At 34.5% G+C, this 21,774-nt stretch overlaps 2 protein-coding genes across 2 annotated transcripts; both read right to left on the bottom strand.

The window, feature by feature from the left end:
• Positions 1 to 1,232: 1,232 nt before the first annotated feature.
• LOC127805658 (uncharacterized) lies at positions 1,233 to 4,892 on the bottom strand. Its single transcript, XM_052342410.1, has 5 exons — positions 2,662 to 4,892; positions 2,464 to 2,565; positions 2,094 to 2,193; positions 1,891 to 1,982; positions 1,233 to 1,785 (listed from the first exon to the last, which is right to left on the bottom strand). Exons 1-5 carry the CDS (start codon positions 4,890 to 4,892, stop codon positions 1,233 to 1,235), a joined length of 3,078 nt encoding a protein of 1,025 aa, XP_052198370.1.
• A 2,826-nt stretch (positions 4,893 to 7,718) lies between these two features.
• Positions 7,719 to 9,558, bottom strand: LOC127806984 (putative EG45-like domain containing protein 1). The gene is made up of 3 exons (XM_052344634.1): positions 9,391 to 9,558; positions 8,052 to 8,325; positions 7,719 to 7,926 (listed from the first exon to the last, which is right to left on the bottom strand). The coding sequence occupies exons 1-3, from the start codon at positions 9,497 to 9,499 to the stop codon at positions 7,920 to 7,922; spliced, it is 390 nt and encodes a 129-aa protein (XP_052200594.1). The 5' UTR covers positions 9,500 to 9,558; the 3' UTR covers positions 7,719 to 7,919.
• Positions 9,559 to 21,774: the final 12,216 nt, after the last annotated feature.

The following is a 21,774-nucleotide window of genomic DNA, read 5'->3' as shown; positions in this document are numbered from 1 at the left end:
TTGAATTAGTAATCTTCCGCAACAATATTATAAGTTATTGTTTTATAAGATATATAGTATGAATAACTCTATATATTTTCTTGTATTATATTACATATTTTATTTATACATAAAATATATTATATGTAGAAGTTTATAATATAGGAATTAAATCACATATATACATACAATATATTATATATTATAAAAATAAAATATATAATATATATTATATGTGACCTTATTTTGTATTATCAATATTTAATAAAATATCTTTTAAGAAACATAAGATTTCATTTTAAATGATAGGGATATTTTCGAAATTTTCAAGTATTTTTCAAGAAAAGTGTCAAAAGCACCAAACTCAACAATTAATGTTACTTTTTAAAAATTTTAATTCATATTTTCTTATGCATATATACTAAACACAAGAATCTTACTTTCATGAATATTATGAGTCACCTTTCTTTATTAGAAAATAAAAGTTCGCAAGACATCAAATGCTGCCAGCCTTCTTGGATATGGCTTTGGAATATTGCGCGAGCAGATGCATGTATCCTAAAATTTCAAATTAAATCAGATTAGATTTTCTTTTGGCAGATAAAATAAAAAGAAACGAATTAGTGAGAGGCATATTACAAATTAAAATTGAATCCTAAGGAGCCGCTGCCAAAGGAAGAAATACATTTTTCTTAAAAATAAACAAATATAGGTGTAGATATATAGGAAATTTATATCTTTCATGTAGATTACATTTAGGGGAGTTATTGTTAATAAATAGATGCCAAAATATATTTTTGATTCACATATCTTAATAATTTTGTTATTAAGTTTTGAAATTTTCAATCTTCATCTAATGTAATAGATATGTTATGTTGTCTAACGTGAACTCGTAAGGGAGTAGGTGTATGGGTCCCATCTCCCATAAAGCTCAAATCTCCTCCCTCTCCAATTTGCTATTTGAGATAAGATAACTTTTTTATATGTGTATGTATTATTGACGTGCACTACACCATTCAAATTGATCAGAAAACACCATTCAAATTGATCAACTTACTCTACAAACACTATCAAATAGGCCAATTATTTTCTTATTGACCAAGAATCTAAAATTCCCTCCTTGGTAAAAAAATCTAAGATTTGACCAACATTAAATATTATTAATATTAAAAGTATCAAAACAGTCATGTTAGGCCTAGGACTTCAGGACCTGTCGCTTAACATTGCACGGCCCTAAAGCCCAAAAGGCATGGTTATGGACTTGTAAGTAAAGAATTTATATCATCACTATGTGCAGTATAAGGAATGGAATTGTCGTCGTCATCTGATATATCAACTAGCATACCATCCTCATCAGATTCTCCAGAAGAGTAGTCTTCATCAAATTCTCCTAACTCTGCATGTAAAGACTGATCATTGTTGATTTCAACATGATTACTAATTAAAGCATCTTCCTCATCACAGCTCCCTGCCACATTTCTTTTACCCATGTTATACAAATCTCTAAGTGTCATCTTCATGATAACGTGCCATTCTTCATCAAGAGGATCAGCCACATACCACACTTGTGATGCTTGAGTTGCAAGTATAAAAGGCTTGTCTGTTGGTTTATTCTCTTGATACATTAAACAATTAAAATTTATAGTTATGAAATTCAAACTGTCAACCTTCATCCCTCTGTTATTGTCAACCCAATCACACTTAAACAAAACAAATTTGAATTCGTTAGAGTATCGTATCTCAACAACATCTGTTAGGACTCCATAAAAGGTAACATCACCACTGATAGGACGTTTATCTTTTGAACTAGCATAACTTTCAGTATTTGCAGTTAGTAATACTCCACTGTTTTGAGTCATTCTTCTCCTTTCTCAACGCCTCGTGTGGAATTTGAATCCATTTACAATGTACCCAGAATACTTGCATGCCCATGAGTGAGGCCCATCAGCTAATGTTTTCACTTCATTGGGTATATTGTGACCACTTACTTGCAATTCATAAACCTGTTTTGTAACATGTTTATAATTCGTTATGCAAATAAATATATGCAAATTCTAAGATGGTTAGATATGGATGTTTAGGGTGTGGTGGCAGCATGTTAAGACATCACTTACATGTTTTTGAAACCATAATGAGAAGTTTTCATGGTGTTTTTGTGTAATTTCACGATTGTTAGCACCTCTTCTTTCCAATCTAATAGATTGTAAGTGTGTCCTGCATTGTATGCAAATGATAGGAATTATGAAATTAAAGTATAATTTTTTTTATTATGAAATAAAATTGATCGACTAGATTAAGTTATAATAATCTTACTCTCGATAAGACGAAATTGTACTACAATTTGCTAGCACATAACGATGGGCTTGCTGCAATGAAATCTCATCCAATGTGACTAATCTCCCTTTTTTTGGGATAGGTTGACCATGTGCACCCTCATAATTTCGAACCGCCCTATTAAACTTTGTTTCCACATCATCCAAGTACCTTGCACAAAAAGTCAAAGACTCTTCTGCCAAGTAACCTTCAGCAATAGATCCTTCTGGATGACTTCTAGTCCTTACATACTTTTTCAATGTCAATAAGAACCTACATGATAAGTTACATTGTCAAGTAAATTCACAATATTTACTTAAAAACGAACAAACAAATTCACAAATAAAAAAAAATCATGGCTTAATATACCTCTCGACTGGATACATCCACCAAAACATTACCGGTCCCGCAATTTGGACTTCGTCAGGCAGCTGAACAACTAAATGCTCCATTATATTGAAGAAGCTCGGTAGAAATATTTTCTCGAGGTGACAGAGCACCAATATAATGCGTGACCTCAATTGGTTACACTCGTCTACTGTAATGTTTTTAGAACACAACTGTTTAAAGTAATTGCATAATTCAATCAAAGTTTTACTGACATACTTCCTCTTGAACACCCTCCTAATTGCCAATGGAAGCAAATGTTGCATCAAAACATGATTGTCATGGCTCTTAAGTCCACTCATTGTGTGTTCTTTGAGTTGGACACGACGTGATGTGTTTGATGAGAATCCATCGGGTGATTTTATACTTTTCAATACTTTTAAAAATACATGTTTTTGTTCTCGATTCAACGTGAAAGATGTAGGAGGTAAATACTTCTTCCCACCTAAACGATCTTCAGGATGTAACTTTTTTCTTATCCCTAGTTCTTTCAAATCAAGACGTGCTTTCAAGTTGTCCTTTGTTTTACCTGAAACATTTAATAACGTCCAAATTATGTTGTCACAAACATTTTTCTCAATGTGCATGACGTCGAGATTATGTCGGATCAAATTGTCTTGCCAATATGGAAGTTCAAAGAATATACTACGTTTTTTCCAACCACCCATTCCTCTCCCAACACTAGCGCCAGAATTCTCACGATTTCCATACATCTTCTTAACAAATTCAACATCTTTGAATACATCGTAGCCAGATAACTGAGGAGGAGCAACACGGTTCTCAATGGTTCCATCAAAATTCTTCTTGTCTAACCGAAAATGATGACTCATGTCCTCCAAGAATCTACGGTGACCCATATAACAAAACTTACCACCATGTTTTAACCATTTGGACTCCGTCTCTTTCATGCAACAAGGACAAGCAACTCTTTCTCGAGTACTCCATCCAGATAAATTAGCATACGCAGGAAAATCATTAATTGTCCACAACAATACTGCATGCATGTGAAGCATTTCTTTTCTTGAAGCATCATAAGTTTCTATCCCCTCGCTCCATAATTCTTGTAACTCTTGAATCAACGGTTGCAGAAACACATCAATATTGTCTCCTGGTGCACGAGGTCCATCAATCAATAAAGACAAGATGAAGTAAGGTTGTTTCATACACAACCAAGGCGGTAGATTATATGGCATTAACACAACTGGCCAAATGCTATAGCTAATGGTCATTGTTCGAAACGGATTAAACCCATCAGAAGCCAACCCAAGTCTAACATTGCAACTATCTTCAGCGAATTTCGGATGTTGTTCATCAAAAGATTGCCAAGCCAATGAATCAACAGGGTGCCTCATTATACCATCCTTTGTTCTACATTCTTCATGCCACCTCATTAACGATGCTGTTTTGTTCGACATAAACAATCTTTGCAGTCTCGAGATCAAAGGAAAGTGTCGTACTTGTTTAGAAGCGACTTTTTTCATCTTCGTTATATCGTCGTCCACGTGCACCTCGTATTCTTTGTACCTTGACTCCCCACAAAAAGTACATCTGTCCAACTTTGATGCATCTTTCCAAAAGAGCATACAATTGTTAGGGCATGCATCGTACTTATAGTACTTAAAACCTAAATCCTCACTCAATTTCTTAGCCTCCCGATACGATCGTGGCAATGACACTCCTTCTGGAAATGCCTCATTCAACAACTCAAGCAACATATCAAATATTTTATCCGACAACCCACCCAATACCTTCAAGTGTTGTAAACGAACAATAAACGATAATGTCGTGAAGTTCTTACAATCAGGCCATAACTCTGTTTCTGCCTTCTCCAACAATTCATAGAATCTCGTAGCTTCTTCACTACTTCCAACATTGTTTATGGGAACTCCATGTGCATCATGTATCATTCCCACCATATCATCTCCAATATTACATTCCTGATCTTGAAATTCTTCTCGACTATGACGAGGCACATATAACTCTCCATGAACCGTCCATATTATGTAATTAGTGTCAAACCCATTCAGAATGAGGTGTTCCTTCACAACATCTCGTTTATGAAAATATCTGTTAACACATTTAATACACGGACAATATATGTTTGCCCCAGGAGACTTATGTCTATAGGCAAACTGAATGAACTCCTGAATTCCTTGTTCGTATCGAGGATCTAGCCTGTTCGATATGTTAATCCAACTCTTATTCAGCTCCATTAGAATAATTTATATATCAAACCTGCTAAGAATAAGGATTCAAATGGTGCTCTAAGAATGGGATTATAATATATTAAAGTTTTAGTTAATATAATCAGTAATAGTCATACAATCACAAGAGAAACAAAATACAACCAAGTATAATTTATTTTGCAAGTGATGGTGGTGTTGTCACTTTTTTAAAATGGTAAATTAGTAAAGAATTCTAGATAGTAGAAACCACAATGAGTTGGGACTTTTGGGCCATACTGATTCCAAGTATCCTATAGTGCAATTTTCAGTTACATATATATATATATATATTGCTATTGATTTCCTTTTGCAATTAGTTTCATGTGGGGGTATTAGGAGGTGGGTTTGTTGGTTTCAACAAAACCCAGAAGACATATTGCCAGAATGATTATTAAACTTACACCTTAATTTTAGTAATAGTTGTATTTGTTTCCCCTTCCGTTGAAGAAATAGAGAAAGAATAAAGCAAGTTTTGATAAGAAATCTTTAGACAATGATAAAATGAAATACATGGGTCTTACATTAGATATTGACATTGATGGTGCTGCTGTCAGCAAACTAAAACTTATATTGCCCACTCAACTTTTGAAGTGACAATAAGACTTGAAGTTTTAGTTATTAAATAATTAATGCTATACAAATAAAAACAACAAAATCGTCTACTCTATATATTTCTATTATCGCATCATTCTTACAAAATTTTTTGAGCTAAAAAAATTATCGTAAAATGTTACAATAGATATTTTCTTCCCTTTTTCAGATAAATTCTACTCAAATCTATCGTGAATCCAACTATTTTTACGATCATCCCCTTATTATTTAATTTTGATATTTTAGGCTCCTATTGTTTACAGAAAAATAAAAATTATAAAAAATATTAGTTAACCTAATTAAGAGTGTTTTTAAAAGAAAGACATAAAGATTTAAATGCCAAAATTAATTAAATCACATGAAGTGTTTTGTAAAAATAAACCAAACCATAAAAAGTTGAGGTAAAATTTATTCTTTTTTTTTAATAATAAATCCATTCGAATTCAACTCAAAAATAATGAAAAAAAAGGTGATTATTCCCGGTCATAAACCTGGTGGTAAAGTGGCTGTGAGCCACATGTTGGAAACACAATTTAATTTCATTTTAATTGAGGAAATAGAAGATGGACAGTGTCACATGTGGCATTGGAGGGAAGGCTTTGTTTCTAGATAGTTGAAGATCCAAAACTAATAAATAATATTATTTCCTAGCATCATCTAGAGACCCGCATTGGAGTTGGGAGTTAATTTGTGACCAAATCAACAAATTCTTAATTTCGATCCAACCGAGTAAATTCCCAAAATTGTGTCTATTATTAGTTATATCAGATTTAATGTTGAATCCATTTTAACACTTCAATTGCATTTGCTTAATTTATTATATACACGGATGGTTAATTCAATTTCCAACCAACCAAATAACACAAAAACAACAATGTTGATCAATAATTATGATCTAATAGAATGAATTATCATCTAAATCTCAACCGATAAACAGAGGATTTGGGATAACATGCAAGATTCATACGTATAGATAGATAAATAAACGATAGAGATACATTATACACAAGTTGGGGACAAACCTGGTCAAGGAAGAACAACTATCGCGGAGCAATCGAACTGTAATTTACCCCAATTCCAATCAACACTTCTTTGGTTGCATGTGCAACTGATCAGTGAGCGAGGGAGGGCGAGGCCGAGGGCGAGAGCGAGTGAGAGTGAGCGAGGGAGGGTGAGGTCGAGGGCGAAAGCGAGTGAGAGTGAGCGAGGGAGGGCGAGAGCAAGTGAGAGTAAGCGAGGGAGGGCGAGGCGAGTGAGCGAGGGAGGCAGCGAGGGTGAGGCGAGCGATCGAAGGAGGCAGCGAGGCACGAGCTAGAGAATGTTAGAGTTTGTGGGGGGGGATTTTGGAAGAGATCGAATTGGGCCGGGTGTGCGCGGGGGGAGAATTGGGCTGGGTGCGCGGGGGGGCTTATATAATCCTATCCCAGGCGGTTTTAAAACCGCCGAGGATGGGTAAACACAACCGACTGTTTGATAAAACCGCCGGTTATACTTCAAAATCACCGGCGATTTTTAAAAAATCGCCAGAAATGTGTATCCCATTACCGGCGGTTTTAAAACCGTTGGTCATTTTGACCCATCACCGGCGGTTCAAAAAATCGCCGGTAATTGTGGTGTTTTCCCGACGATTATTAAAACCGTCGGGAAAACTTCGCCGCCAATGACCCTTTTTCTTGTAGTGAGGCATGGTTATGGACTCGTAAGTAAAGAATCTATTTTTTTTAAAAAAGTTTAAAGTTGTAAGTTGTACCTTTTCTTGTCAAATTTTTGAAACAATAAAAATATATATACATTATTTTAATCTAATATTTTTTATCTTTGTATATTATAATTTGTAAATCATAAGTTTGTATACAACTAATTATAAAAACTTTTTATTATTAACATTTTGGGACAATAAGATAATTTAAAATTATTTAATGTAATATAAGTGTAAGCATGAGTAATCAGTTATCTAGAGTTGTGAATTATGATGGTTTAGTATTTGTCATTACAAAAATTATATTATGAAAAATTTAATAAATTTTAAGTTTCTCCAAAATCATACTATCATTATTTGAGTAGATATATTTTTCTTATTATTGTGTCATCACAGATTCAAATTTGTTGAGTTTCAATTACATTTAACTTTTCTCTTAATTTTTATGTGAGATTCATTAGAATAAAGATGTAAAGCATATTACAACTTATTCAAATATGAGATATTACAATTTCGCTAGCAAATATATTATTTATTAATTGTCAACTAAAAAGGGGAACATTATTTAGAAGTCAAAATGATCCATTCATTTTTTTTATATAATAAAAGACATATATGACATCTAATTAATGCCATTCTTATCTTCTACTCGATCCATGCATTTAAACAAAAATTTCTCTTTTCAAAACAAATAGAACGGGATCAGTCTCTACCTCTCTACAGCTTCAAACCCTGAAAATTCAAGATGAAAACAAACAACCACGTCAGGTTAAACTCTATTATGGCGTTTTTGTTTATATATCTACCAAATCTTTGGCAAAGCTTATAATTAAGGGGAAAAAGAAAGGTTGGCTTACTCTTTAAAGTCGACTATGATGGATGGGGCCAAAGGGTTGCCAATTTCGACATAGACTTCCTTGGGGAGGCCGAAGGTGATCCCAGAGTCCATGCACCTATCCACCACTAGCACAACGGTTGAGCTATCAATACAAGGGTTTAGAATTTCATAATTGCTCCCAACGCATGTTAACTGAAACTTCTTCCCACATCCACTTCCGTTCTTCCAGAGGGAGTCGCCCACTGCTGCTAACAACTCACTAGAACTATTGTTCTCCTTTCTACACGCGGCCGCTATATATCATTCAAAATTTCATCCACATATAGTTAGTTCTAATTATATAATAAATAAAGTTTTAATTATATAATGAAAGCATGTAATTAATATATAAAATTTTGATATGTTGAGGTTATATATAATTAATAACAAAAAGATCTATCATTAAAATTACCAAAGATCACATTTTTTTTTTATAAAAGATATCAACAGAAATATTATTTTCATAATTAAGCATATCATTTTGTATATAAAATTTTATAAAAGAAATTACCTAATACAACATTAAATACTCATAATTATTCCCTCAATTTCTTTAGAAATGTATTGCATAATAAAATATTATATATGCATTTTTAATTAACATTTCTATCAAGTACAATTAGCTAGCTAGATTGACATCTCTACAAGAAAATTAACCTATCATAATCTTATTATAATTAGAAAATTCTTATTGTTTTATCATTTGAAGTAAAAGTGTCAAATGAGTCTGGTGGCTCTTGTTCAAGTCTAGTGAGTCTCCATTAATTCTCAAAAATAGAAGATTTAATGGTGGTACCTATAAAATTTAGCAGAGAATATGATCTATTCCGTAAACAACACGTAAGTTTGCAGAAAACAAATTTAGATCAATGGTTATATTTTTAAAATTTGATAATTAGATGATAAAAAAGTCTTTAAAGAAATGTAGAGTTACGTAGCAATAAAAATAAATGTAGAGTTAAGATAAAAGATCTTGATACTTACAAAAAAAAAAAAAACTTTATCAAGTATCAATCTTCTATTATATTTTTTTGAAGAAAATTATTTTAAAAATTATTCATCTCTTAATTTAATCTGTTCAATATTTACTTAGAATATAATATAAGAAAGAAAAAATTGTTCCTACTAACTATATAGGGCGTGAATCCAAACCGAGTGTAACAAGAGTGTTGACTTGTCGCTATGCAAAGAACCCTGTCATGGCCTAATCAATGGGCAGGACTGGTTATTTTTTTGAATTTCCAAACTTACCTTTTGTACTTAGAAAAATTATTTATAATTTTGCAAAAATGATAAGAGGAGGAAAGAAAAGAACTCACCGGGAGGAATGGAGCGGACGTAGGCAGTTCCATATTCTGCAGCCGGAGTCCCCCAAACGAGGCTGGAGAAAATGGCAAGAATAACGAACGCAGAAGCTTCCACGGCCATGTTCTTGAAACCTTTTATGTTCTATGAAACAAAACAGAAACTTTGGATCTCTAGCAAGCTCTTGGGCGCCACTGTTATTGCCATGATCTGAGGCTCCAGATACCCTTTTATAGAAGAACCTCTTGGGCCACATGCCTTCAATACTCCAAAAAGCCTCATGAACCACATGCATGCACTTAATTTTTTAGATAAGGTGTGATTACTATATCAATTAATGTTTTACTTGATTCAGTGTATTTGAAATTGTATATGTGAAGAAGGGAATTCTATTTCATTCATGTCAATCAACTGTACATGCCTGGGAGATTACAACTCACATCCCTAATAGATTGTGATGTCCAAAGAATCATCAATCTATTGAAAAAGGAAACAAATAAAATAAAAAAAGCTGTAAATCCTCCTTGATGTAATCCTAACTGTACATAGCCTAAAATAGAGAAGATTTTGTAAAAAGAAGAAGGAATATAGTAGTAAAAATATTCCAATATTGCAAAATTTGGAAATCTCTCCTTTGAAGGGGTGGCATTTGTAAATAAAATGTTTCTGAGTTTGAATGGATGGAAATTGGAAACTTCAATATGTCTTTGTCGATGTATAGCCTATGCTATTTTATTGCAACCCCCCCCCAATATTATACTATTTTATTAAAACTTTAAATATGCTACTTTATTTTTGGTATATAATATATTTTATTATATGTAATACTATATGTCAATATAATATTATTATTATATGAACAATAGAATAAATAATATATTATTATTACTATATAATAACAAAACGTGTATTATTACATACAATAATATATATCACATTTTATATATAATATTATATATTTTATTTATAAATGATAGATAATATATTATAAGTTATTGTTTTATAAGATATATAGTATGAATAACTCTATATATTTTCTTGTATTATATTACAAATTTTATTTATACATAACCTATATTATATGTAGAAGTTTATAATATAGGAATTAAATCACATATATACATATGATATATTATATCATAATATATAATATTTTACTCTTGTGTTGATTTTGATGATGAAAATTGAATAATTTATATGTTAAGTTAAATATATGATTTTTAGCTTTTCAAACAAAAATCAATTTCAAGTACATTTGTGAAATTGAAAACCAAATGATTTGTAATTTTCTATAGATGGAGATTTGTACAAATAGGTATTAAGATTTAAAAGAATTTCCTAAATAATTTTTATAAATTGATTTTGAACCTATCACGACCCAAATTCTGATAAATCATGATCGGCACTAATTCCTAAGCTCAACGGCCCCACAATGGACTAGTAAGCCTCTTTTCTAGTTCAATTTAATAAAAGCAATAATATTACTGACAAGATATAGAACATAGAGTAAAATACCGTTTTATCTTCTAAATAACATTTCAATATTCCATATACAACAGCTGTACAAAAATCACACTGCTGTCATAAATACATATCCAGTCCCGAATCTCAGGCCCTTGGCACAAATATGTGCCACAAAAATAAAAGACAAAAAATCAGACTCTACAGTACATATATGTCTCCACAGAGCATACTACATCACATCAGGAATCAAAAAGGGGTTCGATATCATACTAGAAGATTTGCTGGACCAATAATCAAAAAGGAGAATTCCCTGAAAATATTTTTAATAAAAAAAGGTGAGTCTTGTGGACTCGCGAGTATAAGGTATGCCATGCCCACTAAGAGAGTATACAATAAAAATGCTAAGATGAGTATCATGGATACAACAACATAATAGCAGTATAAATAGCGGGAATATGTACTATAAGTTTAAATAATTTGAGGTTTTAAAGGAAAACATAGTGTAGGAAAAATAAGTGCCTACAGACAACCCCATAAGTGGTTCCCTAACCACCTAAGTCCCCTATACTTTTATATGAGATGCATGCACTAATTCTGAGGATACACTAGTAGAAATTGGAATAACGCCTATATACACATGCACACAAATATATATATTGGCACATACGTCATCATCACACAATATTATCATAACGGACCACGTGATAGCAGTGTTGAAACATACTATTCATGTCTCTCATAGCCTTGGCATGCCAAGCCTCACAATACCATGATCTTTTCTTGCTGTGAGTCACCAAAGAATCTACTAGATAGTCCTCTAATAATAATGCAAGTGATACCCTATTTAAAGCACAAGTCATAATCATTTATCATTTCATGTGGTGCCTAAAATACACCATATCATTCAATATTTCACATTCTCAAGACAAGAAATCAGTTAGGATATCTTTCAACTTATGTCTCTCTCAGTAGAATGAAAATATTTCATGCAAGTTAAAAACATTTAAGAGTATTTTCTATGATCCGCATATAAAAATCATGTACCAGTTATGCATATAAAAATCAGTACAAGTTTATAATCTTTATGCATGAATAGTATATAAGTGCAAAATATAAAGTAAACATAACATATCTTGTCTACTCGCTTGGGAAACGATGACTCAAGTCCGAGTCTGGGGAGAAGATCGAACAAAATCCTGAGAATCTGAGCCTACAATAAATAGAATGGGTGGTCACATTTAGGTAACAAGAGTAACGACGTAATGAAATTACCGAAAATCCTAACCATTGCCTAACACCCTGAATCGATTATTTTATACGTTGGCCCGTGCAATATTCAAATTTGGCGTCATGAAATTCGTCGAGCTTAGCCATCAACTACGTCATCATGCCTCACCTTGCATGCTATGCATAAGTGTATAGTGGAACTACACACCCACTTATATGCTACAATAAAATAATATATATATTTCTATATTTACCCATAAACTAGTTTTCTTTTAATATAGATAATAATATATTTTTATTTAAATTTCTCCTTTTTCAAAGATACATATGTATTTATATTTATAACTCAATTGATAAATTTTTGAAACTTAATAATTAATTAATTAATAATTTAATAAATAGTTTAAAAGGAATAAATTGCAATATTCTAGCCTCAGAATAAAATGAATCCATCAGAAATCAAGATTCGGAATAAACCCATGTCATTATCATAGACTAGCCTAGAACGCACTCATGGTCAGTCTTGCTCGGTCTCGAGTCATCTAATAGAGTTTCGTCCTCAGGACTCCGATTAATAAAATGACTCGCCAATCATATCGCCAATTCCAGGAGACCTAAAGAGAACCCAAATAAGACTGATGTCGATATCCTGAGTAGGACCAACCTAACCAAGTCATCCTAGGTCCACGGACAAGTGACAAGGGAGAACAAGTCGAGTGGGTCAGCCCAAGGGCTGCCACAACTGGGTCAATCATGCCCAACACATTGGGTCATCCTATAACCCAATCGGGCTCCGCCATCCTAGGCCAAAACCTAACCCGACATGCCCAACCCGCAAAGCCCTCATTTCATTTTTCTTTATATTTTATTTATTTTTATTTTCTTTCCTTTTATTCTTTTTTTTTTTCTTTCTTCCCAGCAAACTGCCGCCGCCGGCGACCACCGCCAGCCAGCGAAAAATGGTCAACCATCATACCGATATGAAACCCTAGCCACGAATAACAACATAACTCAAAATGAGACCCATCGGACGATCGGATTTTAATAGATCTAAAAATTAATTTTTGGCCAAAATAGGGGCGAAATCTGGCCATTGCCGTTCGCCGGCCATTTTTTCGACGATCGAAGGGTACCACAAGGTGCACAGCACCTAGGCGACCAACATACTCAAAAATAACAAGGATCAGACGAGTAGATCTTCGTAGATCTAGGGTCAAACTCTCAGCCAAAATAAAAAAGCCTACTGCTAGTCACCGCTGGCCAACATGGCCGGCGATTTCCGACGATCGGAGACCGTCATCAAACTCCTTCAAGCAATCCGACCAACATATCCCAAAATCATCAAAATCCAACGGTCGGATCTTCGTAGATCTGACCTTAAACAACCGGCCAAAAACCCACATTGTGCCTCAACATACATCTCACGAAAACAGCAAGAAAAAGCAACAAGATCAAGCCAAAATGCTTATCTCTTTGTAGATCGGGGGCCCTTAAACGATGGAAATGAAGTCGGATTGAAGATCGAACGGCCGGATCGCGAGGAATCGGCAAGAATCCAAGAGGAAACAAGAGAGAAAATGAGAAAGAGAGAGAGAGAGATATTTCGGGGGGGGGGGGTTGCCCGAGTGCCTCCCCATTTTCTTATATATTTTCTTCTTTTATATATATATTATGTATATATATATTTAATTTATTTTATTTTTTTTTCGGATCTTTACAGAACCACTGGATAAATAAAGCAAAAAAAAATTTAAAAGCAAAAGACCATGTATGTTCTTGATAGATTGATGTTTTTGCTTTTGATATGGTTTTGATGATGAAAATTAATTGTATTTTGATGATAAAATTATTTTGTTAATGGTTATTAACTTGGTGTTTCAAATTACTTTTATTCTATTCAACACCAAAATAAAAATTAATTCTATCATATAATTGAATGTCAAAAATCTTTTGATGACATTTGAAATATTATGTTCAAAATTGTTGAATAAAAATTAAATCTAATGTCAAAATATCTTGGGATAAATTTCTTAATGGCCTTTGGAATATTGTGTTTTTAATTGATTAAAAAATATTGATCGAAAATTTTTCTTATTCTGTTGACTAACTTTAAGCAATCTGTCGATAGATAGAATGCCAGTTTTTGATATTTTAAAATTTTGCCTTGATCTGTCGACTAACATTTGAATCTGTTGACTTACTTAATTCTTCTGTCGATAATTTGTGTCTTTAACAACTTCCAACGGCTAGTTTTTTTAATTTTCAACGGCTACAAACAATTAGTTTTCACTTAAAACTCTTGGGATACTTATAAATACAATTAAATCAAGAATGATTTAGAAGAGATTAATGGATGAGAATGAAGTGAAGTGAGCTTACAAATTATTTTTATACTTCTCAATTATATTTGTGCTTTCATAATTTTTTCTCAAAGGCTTTGATCTCCATTTCTATTTATTTTTTTCAAACCTTGTATCATTTTGAGAGACTTTATAACTAAAAGATTTATTTCTTAGATTATTTTTTTATTATTCAATTCATATGTTTCCTAACTTGTAAGCTAGAGGGCTTACTTGTATATAAGTACGTAGGAGGTTTGTAATTTCATAAATTTTGTAATACCCAATAAATTAGGATTATTTTAAAGTAAACGTTTTATTAGAAAAATAAAATTTCGGGGAAGATTGGTATCTAAATAGCCTGAAAAATTGACTTAATCGACTGTAGGGAGTGCCATGGAGATGAAATACCAAAGGAAAATGATATGGCCATGATAAGTATTTCGAGCCATGATTTATGACATCAAAAGAAATGAGATCGGGAATAGTTTTCGGTACAGCTAAAATGCAGCTGTAATTTAGGCTGCAAAAATCGAATTGTTATAAACGACTTCTGAAAAGTCAACGGAAGCTTAAGGGGGCTTCGATTTTTCATAAGGAACAACTTTTCAGCGATTTCAGGAAGCAACGAAAGGGTTTACGACCAAAATAAAGATTCGGGCCTAAGTGCAATTTATTAATTTTACCGGAGGGAGGTCGAAATAACATTTTCTTGGAATCTTCAGGGATGTAATGGAAAGTATAGACTTGTAAGTCGCAATAGCACTATTGGGAAGCTCAGGAGCTTCAAGGAAAGGACTAAAAGTTCAAAATGGGAATAAGTTGGGGTCAAAATGTAATTTTGCAAAATTGCACAAAGAGCAATTCTGCCATGGCCGACTAAGCTTCCTCCACCACTTTCCATCACCAAATTTGGTGGCGAAATACTTGAGAAAAGTAGCCTAGGATACTCTTGGGTTGACCCTAGGCCAATAATCGACCTTGTCGTTGGTGGAAATGGCCAAATTTCTAACCGAAAGTGGTTGAAACATTGGGCCATTGAAATCGGCTTTTCAGGGCTATCTTCGAGGATTTTGGATCAATATGGGGCAGGTAGAGGCCTCAAGGAGGTTGGATCGACTAGTCATGAGCGTTTGAAGGCTCGGGGTTGCCTATAAATAGAGATTTTTGGAATGACCGAATGAAGGAAAAAATTAAACTCTAAGATCCAAGAGTTTGGGCAAAAATTGAGAGCAATGGATAAGGGGCTTTTGTTCCCCATGTCTAGAGGATCATTCTTGTGAAATTTGAGAAATTTTCGTTGAGAGATAAAGGAGATATGGAGCTTTGACGAAAAAATGAGTTTCGTCGAAAAATCGAGTTGAGCAGTCAAAAAATGGCTCCAATTGACCGATTTTAAGCTATTATCCTGTAGAAGGTGAAGAGAGGAAGGCGTAGGTTCAAACGGGAGGCAAAACAGAGTTCAAACGAAGGAAATATGGCCAAAAAACTAGAGCTGGTCGGAATCTGGCCGAAGAAGACAACCGGCGCGTGCAGTGCACGCGCCAACTAGGCCCCGCGAGTAGGGGCGCGTGATGGACATCCGGGCTCCAAAAATTTTGAAAAAAATCTCTAAATTCATGAAAAATTGAGATCTAGATGCTTGTGCAAAGAGATTTTAATTTGACCTTCCCGATGTCTCAGTTTTTGCACTGATTAGTCTCATTTTACATTAAAACGCAACATCCGAGCAAGTTCAGTAATTTTTCTTTGAATTTCATTGGATATTATGAATTGTTGTGGAAAAAGATTCGAGAAAATAGTTTAAGAAGTATTTATTCGGATTTTTAGAAGGCAAAATGGAAGAAAATGAAGGAAAATAGGAGAAAATGGAATATTGAGATATTTATTGATTAAATATCATTTTTATTATTTATGTACTAGAAGAGAAGTGATTGGTGCAACGTTTGAGAGTTGGCACGAAAATTGAGGTCGGGCACGCATATCGAGGTGGTGTACGCTTTTCGAGAAAAAATGAGTTTATCTCAAAAGGTGAGTTGTCATATCCTATATGATATGATTGTTTATTATGCATAATATTTATAAGAGATATGATTGTTATTATGCATGATATTTATTGTAACATCCCGCTCGAGCGATAGGAAGAACTGGAACAACTTATCCTGATAGGCCTACGCGAACTTCCCAGGGGGTCACCCATCTCTGGATTACCCCAGGTCAAGCACGCTTAACTTGGGAGTTCTTTGCCAACATTCAGCCCAAAAGGTATACAGCTGGTGTTGTTTCCTTTCTTACACTATCCTCGATATATTCTAACTTCTCTGGGCTCTCGGGGTATTACATTCTCCCCCCCTTAAGCACATGATGTCCCCGTCATGCGACTTTACAACCGGTCCCAGATCTCTCCCCCTTGCATGGCCGATGTGGGATTCGCCTAAGGTGCCTACACGCATCCCCCATAGGGGCCTCACACCCCTCTCGGGACTCAGCCTCCTCGCTGAGGTTTGCCCCACCACCGCGCTCAGAGGCTCGGGGGTCGGATTTGATACCATTTGTAACATCTCGCTCGAGCGATAGGAAGAACCAAAACAACTTATCCTGATGGGCCTACGCGAACTTCCCAAGGGGGTCACCTATCCCTGAATTACCCCAAGTCAAGCACGCTTAACTTGTGAGTTCTTTGCCAACATTCAGCCCAAAAGGTATCCAGCTAGTGTTGTTTCCTTTCTTACACTATCCTCGATATATTCTAACTTCTCTGGGCTCTCGAAGTATTACATTTATCAAAGGTATGATTGCTTATATATGCATAATATTTATGAAAGATATGATTCATTTTTCATATTACATAGAAAGTCATGATATTTGCATAGTGCGATATTATTGTCATATTGGTATTTGTGCATGGGAATGAGATGTCACCCTAAGAGTGTAGCCGTAATTTTCCAAGGGCAATTGATAGAATAACGTTAGGATTATCTTGCCGGAGGTGCCAAGATTCTGCTTAGGATTCCGTGCCGGGCTTGTGGGCCAGGGAAGTTATACTAGGGCGAATGTTTGTTCACGTTATTGCATCATGCATATATATATATATATATATGTTTTTGGACCCTCACTAGAAGTTTAATCTTCTAATGGGTTATGCCCCTGGAACATTCAACGTTTCAGTTAGGATTTGCAGCTATGGCAAAGGGATGATTGATGACACGGCCGATGGGTTCGGTGAGTTGTTCGGGTATATGCTCCTTCGTGAGGATTCGGGAAATGTTCTTAGTCATGGTTAGAAGATTGTACTATATTTATGATCATGTATAATTGAGGTATTTAGTTGATATCTCTTGATGACGAGTCTCTATATAATTTATGTATTTGAAGATGTAAAATGGTATAGATTTTTGTGTCATAATTATAGTGAATTCAGTTATGTACTATATCAGATTTCGATTTTTAAGCTTCCGCATTTATGATGATTACCTGTTTTAACTTATTGATTTTTGTTTAGTATGCTGGGAAAATAAAATGGGATTGTCGAGAAATTGTTTATATTAAAAAAAAATATTCCGAAAATTTCTAAGTTATTTAACGCTCAAAAAAGCGGGGCGTTACAGTTTTGGACAAGAGGGCTTCATTGGGATCAAATAGGAGATTTTAGTGAATTGGTTTAAAATTCTTAGTGAGGAGTTAAGATAGTGGAATAGGCTTAGTTTAAACCGAACCAATATAAATCCGTTGTGTTCTTTATCTTTCTTGTTTTTTATCCTTTAAGCATTGCATTTGTCATTCTATATATATTTTATGTTTTAATTTACTAAAATCTCATTTATATTAAAAAGATTTTAAGTGCTATCAATTTTTTTTTTTAATTTACCTAATTCACCCCCTCTTTAGTGTGTCTCATAACGTTTCAAACCTTTCAATATATTTTGTACTATATATTATAAAAATAAAATATATAATATATATTATATGTGAACTTATTTTGTATTATCAATATTTAATAAAATATCTTTTAAAAAACATAAGATTTCATTTTAAATGATAGGGATATTTTCAAAATTTTTAAGTATTTTTCAAGAAAAGTGTCAAAAGCACCAAACACAACAATTACCGTTACATTTTTTAAATTTTAATTTATATTTTCTTATGCATACTAAACACAAGAATCTTACTTTTTGTTGGGTATTTGAGTTCTTTTCTATGTGGAGAAACCCAAAACTTATTTGGCCCATGAGTAAGAAGCCCAAGGCCCTTAGGGGTTTCAAATCTTTTAATATAAAAGGAGAAGATGTGTGTGGGGACAACTGTGTGGGTTTTAAACGAGAGAAGAGATGAGAGATGGAGAAGAGGTGTGTGAAGTGTGCAAGTTTGAACAAATGATTGATTGAGGCATCATTCGTGGTCCGATCTTATTGATTTTTGGTCAGCTTGTAGAAGACATCTGGTTCTTCGTTTTAACGGTCAGATTAACATTTTGAGGTTTGCAGCTCGGGTTATTGGTCTTCGAACAGAGTTTGTTATCTGGAATTTTTTTGAGTTGAAGAATAGCGAATAGTTTTTGATCATTTGCAAATTTGAGGTTCATCCATGGTTTGATTGGGCTGATTTTTGGTTAGCAGACAAAGGACATCTAGAACTTTAATCTAGATAGTCGAATCATTTATTTGAGCTTTACAACTCCAATTTTGTACTTTGTAACAATAGCCTAATTTCGATAATATTTCTTTAGTCTCTCTTTTGTGTTATGTTTTGAAGTTGTTCATGATTGCTAACCGATTTGAGGTTGTGTACCTGCTATTTTTGCTGAACAATAACTTGTAGAAGCTTTTTATTCATAGTGGAGTTTTTGAAGTGGACCATTGAGTGCCGTGGTTTTTACCTTTTCATATTAGAAAGGGTTTTCCACATTAAAAATTGTTTGTTTGGTGCGTTGAAGTTTTGTTCTTACTTAACTTATTTTTGTGCTTCATATATTGTGGTATTTATTATGAACTTATTTTTGTGCTTCATATATTGTGGTATTTATTATGCCATTGTATTCACTCCTCACAGGTTTAAGTAAATAAGGAAAGTAGGTGAATCTTTAGTTATTCTCTCTCTCCGGTCACTTTTCCATGAATATTATTAGGAGTTACCTTTCTTTATGAGAAAATAAAAGTTTGGAAGACATTAAATGTTGCCAATTGTTCCTTTTTGACCAAAAGAGGATGATCGGAGGCAGGATTGCAATGATAGGGCGTGGGCTTCGGCGACCGGTCAGTTCGAGGGGCGACTGGCACCTGCAAGCACTTCGACGCTCGAGTGAGTAAGAGAGTAAGGAAAATGCAGTGTATCAGTAGGTTAGATGTTAGAACATACCTTGACTCTGAGAAGAGTTGGCTGATATTGGAGGAGGAGATGCCCTCCTGCATGTATGCTTCGTGCGTTTGCAGATAATAGGACTAACTATCTGGCGCCAGTAGAGGTTCCCAGGTGGTAGCATGGTGGCAATGAGACCCTTATCAATGTGGATGAAATCCGCCCTTAATGAGGATGAGATCTGAGGCAGTCGCGCAGATACCTAGTGGGGGTTGTAATGATGCCGTGGCAGGCTGGTGTTGGGCTGAGGTTAGGCCCAAGGAGAGGGCCAAGACTGGGCACATAGGGAGGCAGGCCTAAGATTAGGCCTAAGGAAATGGCTGAGATTGGGTCTAAGCAGATGGCCGAGATTTGGCCCGGATGGTCCACAGCCCCCCAAGTTGGATGCTCGAGTAACGAGCGTTCGAGCTAGAAAATAGTGGCCTGGGCAGTTTTTACTGCATGTGCTAGTTTTAGAGAGTTGGATTAAAACATGACCGAGGCGGTCGATTGAGCTGACTTTGGCTTTGCTTAAATAGTGGCCCTGGAGTCATTCGAGGTCGGCATGACCTTGAAAGCAAAGTGGTTTTCTTTGTGTGCTGACCCACAATGCGCGTGGGTTCAGGATTCGATCTCAAGTGATCCCCACCCAGGAAGGGGGGGCCCAAGGTGGCTGCACTACAAAAAAAAAAAAAAAAAAAAACAGCATTTAGCGACAATTTTCAATCAGCCTTAAAACAGCCGTCGTGAAGCATTTAACGACAGTTTTCAGCAACTGCTGGAGTAACCGCCGCAAATTACATTCTTTGCGGCAGTTTGAAAAATGTCACGAAGTAATAGATTTAGCGGCAATTTCATAACCATTGCAAAAAAATTCAAAACCTTGAATTTTAGCGATTGTTTCTGAAACTGCCACTATTTCCCCCCCCCCACGCGCGTCACGTGGCCATGCTAGAAATTTAATTCTAGCACCTTCCTTTGCCCCAATTTCGAACCCAGGACCTCATCATTCGATAACTACCAATTACCCCATCATTCAGCGTAAAGATGTCGACTAGCGACTTCAAATCGATTAACCTCAAATCAATAGTCTCTTTATTTGTCGGATCCATAATCATGGTTACTGAGTCAACCTTACACCCGAGTCATATCATCATATCCTAACTTCAATAGCTAAGTCAAATCGACTAGCTATTCTATTGCTTAATAAGGTTAGATCTTTCAATCAATAACCTATAGGGCTTCAACCGTCAATCCCCGAATCTCCATATGTCGATTTCATTCTACAAACAATTACTCTCATTTCCCCTAAGTCTCCACTCGGGGTTTCTACTAATTGGCTCTAACTAAATCATATTCCCTTAAGTCTCCAAGTTGCTATTCTCTAATTCTCCAAATAGGTTAAGCTCTGAAAGTCCTCAACTAAAATAACAGTTAATCACCAAGTCAGACTTTTCTAAGTCTCTAAATGAAACATTTGCTCTGCCACCAACTGTATCAGAGTCCCATAAGTCTCCAAATCAAACTTTTCCTATGTCATCAAATAAAATTTCGCTCTGATACTAACTGTAACACCCCACTTTTTCGAGCGTATTATAAATTGGGATAATTCTGGGATAATAATTTTTTTTTCTTCAAAACTAATGCTAAACCATATCATTCCTTATATCCCTCCCAAAACTTTCATACATTTATCTCGAAAGAGAATCATCATAAACATCAATTGCGGAAGCTAGAATCGAACCTACCATTTTAACATTAATCACAAATAAGGTTATATATTATCATTAATCATAAATGAGGTTATATATCATCATTTCTCAAAACATTCAGAATTCAAAATAGCAGAACTTAAATACATGGGCTACATAATATACATTCAATTCATCATGCACTTTGCTAAGTGTCATTTCATGCCTCATTCATTCTCATTTCTGCTATAATCTTCATTTGAAACGTTTGAATATTCTAGGGGTAAAGCCCTGATTAGATGATGAATCATCTAAGTAAGGGTACAATAAACATATTTCGTGC

Source organism: Diospyros lotus, chromosome 7 (assembly GCF_014633365.1).
Source record: "Diospyros lotus cultivar Yz01 chromosome 7, ASM1463336v1, whole genome shotgun sequence".
NCBI lineage: Eukaryota > Viridiplantae > Streptophyta > Magnoliopsida > Ericales > Ebenaceae > Diospyros > Diospyros lotus.
This window is presented reverse-complemented; position numbering and strand designations above follow the sequence as displayed.

Coding starts and splice junctions, on each gene's coding strand:
- LOC127806984 (XM_052344634.1), bottom strand. CDS start 9,499: ATGGCCGTGGAAGCTTCTGCGTTCGTTATTCTTGCCATTTTCTCCAGC. Junction 8,326..9,390: donor CGTCCGCTCCATTCCTCCCG/GTGAGTTCTTTT, acceptor AATGATATATAG/CGGCCGCGTGTAGAAAGGAG.
- LOC127805658 (XM_052342410.1), bottom strand. CDS start 4,892: ATGGAGCTGAATAAGAGTTGGATTAACATATCGAACAGGCTAGATCCT. Junction 2,566..2,661: donor TGGATGTATCCAGTCGAGAG/GTATATTAAGCC, acceptor CTTATCATGTAG/GTTCTTATTGACATTGAAAA. Junction 1,786..1,890: donor TGGGCATGCAAGTATTCTGG/GTACATTGTAAA, acceptor AAGTTATGCTAG/TTCAAAAGATAAACGTCCTA.